At 38.9% G+C, this 6,144-nt stretch overlaps 1 protein-coding gene across 2 annotated transcripts; it reads right to left on the reverse strand.

Moving 5' to 3' along the window:
* On the reverse strand, positions 1-5,146 carry LOC144023038 (uncharacterized). 2 transcript variants are annotated; one of them, XM_077528297.1, is made up of 6 exons: positions 5,073-5,146; positions 3,405-3,476; positions 3,190-3,308; positions 3,060-3,108; positions 2,879-2,973; positions 1-1,361 (listed from the first exon to the last, which is right to left on the reverse strand). In XM_077528297.1, exons 1-6 carry the CDS (start codon positions 5,115-5,117, stop codon positions 698-700), a joined length of 1,044 nt encoding a protein of 347 aa, XP_077384423.1. In that variant the 5' UTR covers positions 5,118-5,146; the 3' UTR covers positions 1-697. The 2 variants fall into 2 exon arrangements, with proteins under 2 accessions (XP_077384423.1, XP_077384424.1); XM_077528298.1 differs by having other exon boundaries at positions 3,405-3,450; positions 5,073-5,145.
* Between the last annotated feature and the right edge of the window lie 998 nt (positions 5,147-6,144).

A 6,144-nucleotide genomic window follows, 5' to 3' on the forward strand; every position in this document is an offset into this window, starting at 1 on the left:
TTTATGTGGCATTTAGGATTTATTTCTTAAATGAAAAAATTACATTGTATAAATTGTGTTTTCCTTCGGACTGCAAGTTCTGACAGCTCACAGTGGAAAGTGGACTCTATTGTATTGCCTCACACATGTACATATTGCTGTATCGAAATTCTCTCATACACCAAATTAAGTGCCAATTTTGGAGTCATTCATTCTGACAGAATTTGTATCGATCTCCTCCAAGTGGGAATGAAATGTCTTGGCAGGTTTTCATTCATCTTCGCCAATAAAAATACAATCAAAAGCTTAATGTACAACTTGAGTGAGGCCTGAGATTGAACGGGCAATTGAAGTTCCTTTAATCAACTCAAGGGAAAATTCAACTAAATTAATTTATCCCTAAATGATCTGAACTCCATAAACCCAAAGCATAACGAGCCTTGCTAACGTGTTGTTCTTCTTCAGGCCACAAACTATTTGATGACTGAAATACAATCTAGTTGCAGCCCAAGTACAGCACTCAATTGCTACAAGACATAATCATCAATTTTCATCAATCAATTGATTAGTGTCATGTTGCTATGCCCATTACTAGATCTTTACAGTTGAGCAGTAGATGGACCTAGTAAAAACCTGAATCCATCTCTCACATACACATTATGTAATGTAATTACTGAACGTCATACATTTAAATGCATGGAACTAACAGAAATAATAGTTAGCAGCAGAAGCAGCATATTTTTTTCCTCAACCACGCACAAATTTCATTGGTTTTCACGACGGTTGTGACATCATCCTGCTCAATGTCAGTTTCTTCACTTGAGAGAAGAGCTAACGTTGAAAGAACGGAATTTGTTTCTTCAATGAGCACCTCACTCAGGTCTTCATCATACAGTGGTAAAACAGTGCTTGGGGACTGCTCAGGAAATGGTAAAGACGGGCTGGGTAAGAAAGGAGTAAAGAATGGAGAAAGTGGGCAGATTTCTTCCACTGCGACATGTGTGATGGTCTTAAGCAGTTCTGGTTGAAAGCTAGGAATGTTATTTGCTAGGTTGCCCAACGGAAAAGCCTGTCTCACTTTATCCTTGATAGACAGGACCAAATTGTCTCTCATCAAGTTGGAGAAGTTGATACTGATCTGCATGGAATATGGTAGGGAGATAAAATCCAGAACAGCCTGCGTCACCCCGACGGCCATTTTGCTGAGGTACAGGGATGGCATACTAAATGGAGTTTTGGGCGGAGAGAACCAGAAGCCTTGCAGGACTTTTGGAAGCACCTCTACCACTATCTCATACAAGGTGAGGAGCTTGGTGCTGGTAGTCTCCTGCTGCTTCAAGTTCCCAGCAAACCGCTCAGCTTTGCTGATGATCTCAGGATGTCTGCAAGTGATTGTCATTAAATTAGATGTTTGCTAAATGCTGCAATGTAGACATCACAAATATTGTACTTGAGCTAATAACACTGGACAACAATTTGGGGGGAAAAATCTGTTGAGTTAGATCAGGGGTGTAAAACAGACGGCCCGCAGGCTGGATCAGGCCCGCAGATGGATTTAATCCGCCCCCCGAGATGATTTTGTAAAGTTAAAAAAAAAAAAAAAAAAAAAAAAAATTGTAATGTCATTTAATTTTACAAGAAGTCCTCAGATGAGCAATGCAACTTGTACGGGGAATTGTCGTCCTGGATGTCATTATTTTACACACAACTTAAACTACGGTTTGTTTAATTATTTTTTTTATTTTTTTTGTAATCATACACCGACAGAAATCTGTTAAATAGGACACACATTCAATTACTGGTAACACAAATAGATATGACAACGATTAGCGTCCTTATAACATCATTAACTGTGCCATGCAATGCATTCTGGGAACAATATGTATGCAAAACAGGTCGATTTAACACATCTGGAATTTTGAAACAAATTGTTGCTGCGTTTCATTTGCATTCGTGTTATTTTTCGGAACAATATGATTATAGTTGATCTCCGTAACTTAGGGCTGGTCCACGAAAATCTGCGTATAATGATGGCAATTATTATGAAAAAAAAAAAAAAAAAAAAAAAAAGTTATATAACGTTTTCACAATGCGGCCCACTTGATAATAAATTTTCCTCCATGCGGCCCCTGAGCTAACATGAGTTTGACACCCCTGAGTTAGATTTCTACAGTGGTTTAAACTAAAATTGTCATGGTGATTCCAAAATTGTGGTCAGTTTTTCTAGTGCATCAAGTTTTTTTCACCACAGCTTACCCTCAAGATAAGTATAATTTTGTTTGCTGTTGTAAAATGAGCTGTAGAAAGACTGTAGTAAGAAGAGATGATTATATGATTGATTATACATATACAGCTACGTGGCAACTTGTTTTTTCTAACACGAGTTTTTTTTTGTTTTTTTTACCCACAGCGTACTCTCTAGATCAGCATGATTCCATTTGCTGTAGAAAGTCTGTAGTAAGAAGAGCTGGTTATACGATTGGACGGATCTACTGTTACGTGACAGCTTGTTTGTGTAGTCACATTTGAGACAGTGCGGTGAGAGGTATGTGCAGCTCCCAATAGGTCAATACTAAAAATATCTACAAACGGAAAGCTAGCATACAACAGGTAGTAGGCATAAAATTTGTAAAAACACAAGTGTTAGATAAACATTGCAGTCATGCCAATATTTGACTATTTTTATAGAACCAGAACATATCTGTTAAGTAAGGCTTTTTTTCATACTTTTTATTTATTTTTATTTTTTAAAGAAAACAGGGATCTATTATTCAAAAATGTGATGTGACAGAGAAAAACTAAGATGAGTTTTGGCACCCAAAAATTCATGAAAAACAGACCTAACTCAATAAAAAATTGTGTCCACCAGTGTAATAAATGGGAATCAAGAGACACTCACTTTAACTGAGGAGGGACCATTTCAGGTGAGTTGAGGAGCCTCTTGGCTTCAAACTCAATGTCTCTCATTTTCATGCTGGTGTTCACTTCAAATGCCTGACATAAGAACAAGGTGCAAAAAGATTGCAGAATTAACCAAACATTTTACTGACTGAAAACTCCCAACGTTTTAATAATCTTACCAGTTTGGTATAAGCCTCAAAACATTCTTCCACTTCGAACTCCCAGAGCCTGCAAAGGCAAGGAAAATGCTTGAAAAGAAACAGATCAATGAGTTTATGTACAATGTAACTTGTGTTTCCAGTGACTTACTTTATTCTGAGAGATTTGTTGGTCTCTTCCATCAGAAGTTCAATCATTGCTTCAGTACTGACCTCAAATGGGATGAAGTTATTCTGCTGCAGTCTCAAAAGTTCTGCCAATAACCCAATCTCATAAAGAAAAACAGTCATTGCAAGTGTTAAAGATGACTTGTAACTTGATTTAATTTAATATTAGAATTGATATGCTGGTTTTGTGGGCCTTACCTGGATCATATAAGAGTGGAAGTTCCAGCAAGTTGTTACAGCATTTCTATATGCGGGAGTGTCAAAAAACATCTATAAAGTAAGATTAAAAAACTATTGTTTTGTTTCACTTTCAAATAGATTTTAACCTGCATGTGAAAATGCATGGGTGTAGGGTTTAATGTCAAATGGAAGTGGACAGAGGCAATGTGTTTTTTTCCTGATGGGTACCTTCCTGTCACTGTGGGTCACTGAAAGACACGTTATGACTGACCCTATGCACCAAACAGAGGTTCAGAGTTTTGTGTCACATGTTCTTGTCAGCCCGTCACTTGTCTACCAATCGGATCCCTCAGCCACTCGTGTCTCGTGCAGGTGTTCCTCGTCTCATCCCTGCCTCCTTTCATGTCTTTGATGGATCATTGGTTCTGTTTGTGTCCCTGTCTGTGTGTTGTGTTTCAGTTTTGTTTGAGTTGGGTTTTGTTTTATTTTGGTGAGAGTGTTGTTTGTCTGGTGTTCTTGTCTGTTTCCCCTGTCTCGTTTATGTCTGAGTAGGTCCACCTGTGTGTAATTCCCCTTCCCAGTGTGTGTTGCTAATTGGTTTCCTCTGCCTGCTGTTTCCCAGCTGTGTATTGTTAGTGGCTCGTTAGTGTTTTTATTTAGGGAGTGGTGTTTGTTTCACACGTCGTGGGAGCATTACCTTACCTTTTCTTGTCTTGTCCAGTTAAGGGTGCTAAGCTGAGTTGTAGTTTCTCTACATTTGGTCAAGTTTTGCTAGGTCTGGTCAAGTTTTCTCATGTCTGGTCAAGTTTCCCTACGTCTGGTCTAGTTTCTCCATAAGTCTCCACGTCTCCTCAAGTCTTCCCGTCTCCTCCAGTCTCACATCTACTCAAGTCTCCATGTCTCTACGTCTCCTCAAGTCTCCAGTCTCCTCGTCTTCTCCAGTTCCTTGTCTACTCAAGTCATCTCCACGTCATGCCACGTCTGTCCACGTTCTGCCGGGTCGGTCCCACAAAGTCTGTCCACGATTTGCCCAGTCAGTCCACATTCAGTCCAGTCAATAAAGTTAATCTCGTACCCGCCTTTCTCCCCGCCTGGTTTCTCCGCCTTTGGGTCCCAACTCATCCACACCATAATGCTGTGAGTGTATTTCCAATTTGGGTTTGTAAGTTTCTGTCTTGTTTTTTGGACTTTTTTTTTTTTTTTTTTTTTTTATTCCACATGCCTTATTTACATGCCTTGTAGATCTGTTGATATTAACCATTCAAGGCCTGATTTTGCCTCGTCTCCCTGCTTCCCTAACAGAATGATCCAACCGACGGAAGCAGAGGCATTACACTGTGCAATTTTGCATTTTCTTTTCTTCTTTTTTTAAATATCTGATTATGTTTCAGACAGTAATGGCCAATTTCAGAATGCACCCAGGGACTGGTGAGTGACAAGGTTGGGGACTTGAGGATTACATCTTGCTATTTGCATAGTGTGGTCTTTCAGAAGTGCGTGGGAAGATCGATTGCTTGTCTGAAATTTCCCTAAAAATTGCCCTCGGCCTAGAAATTCCAGGAGAACCCTTCAAGAGGGTATAACCAGGTTAAACCAGGCATGCTTTCACTCTATTGCCGCCACCTGGAAAAGTGCCATATGAAGAGAGAAACATGTCTAGAGTCCAGTACAAACTGAGCAACATACCATGATGGGTCTATAGACACCTATGCTTCCATCAATAAAATCCATTGTTATTTTTCTACCATATGACTCAAAGACCAAAGTAAGGTAAAAAATACTTTACTTCATCGACCAATGTAGATTTTATTAGTTGCAAAAGGCATTTAATCATAAAGGCGCAAATGACCATGATTGTTACATCACCATTCCTCATGACATCACAATCTCACTGTGTTCCTCACTTGTGGGGGCGTGATGAGCACAGGTACATCATGAAAAGTACGTCGTTACAGAGCATTATACTTTTAAATGATTTTGGGTGTCAGACCAGACTATAGCGCATTCAAATTACAAGTGAATTCTAGTTTTCAGTGCACTATTTTTAATCAATGATGATTTATTGTAAGTCTGAGTCCAGCTGTTACCCCTGCTTTTTTCTTTCCAACTGCTTTGCTGTATTTAATCTTCATTCTATTGTTCTTTTAATCTTGTAAAGTGTGTAAAATCAAATGTGTTGTTACATACTAGTTTAAGCTATATATGTGTGATGTGAAGGTTAGTTATTTAAATTGGGTTTATTAACTCATGTAACACAATAGTGAAGAGAAAATGATAATCCTGTACTGTATGCCTTTCACAGCGTCCTGAACACACAGGAGTGGTTTGGTATCAGAAGATGGTGCAGAGAAAGATTAGGAGGAGATAAAGATGTCAGATAGAGGAGGAGAGAAAATGAAGTTTTCCTCTCCTTCAAAATCAGAGGCGTAGGCTCGACAAAGAGTGCGTAGGAGTCTTTTTGTGTCGACTACATTTGCTGCTCCTATGCTTTTCTCAACAAAAACCTTCCTTTCCTTGCTTGCTTTTTTTTCCAACTAACACATTATTCAGCGTCTGTTATCACCATCCTTTAATCGCTGTCTTATCGGTTGTTCCACTCTAGTCTCTTCCTCATGTTTACCCTTCAACATTGTTCAGTCAGGAAGGTCAGAGAATCACATTTTGAACTCTTCTTTAACTCAAAATATTTGATGTGATGTGAAGCTGTCTCCTTAGCCACAGAGAAAATGTCACTGCCCAAATGCATGATAAAAATCTG

This window comes from Festucalex cinctus, chromosome 7, assembly GCF_051991245.1.
Source record: "Festucalex cinctus isolate MCC-2025b chromosome 7, RoL_Fcin_1.0, whole genome shotgun sequence".
Taxonomy (NCBI): Eukaryota; Metazoa; Chordata; class Actinopteri; order Syngnathiformes; family Syngnathidae; genus Festucalex; species Festucalex cinctus.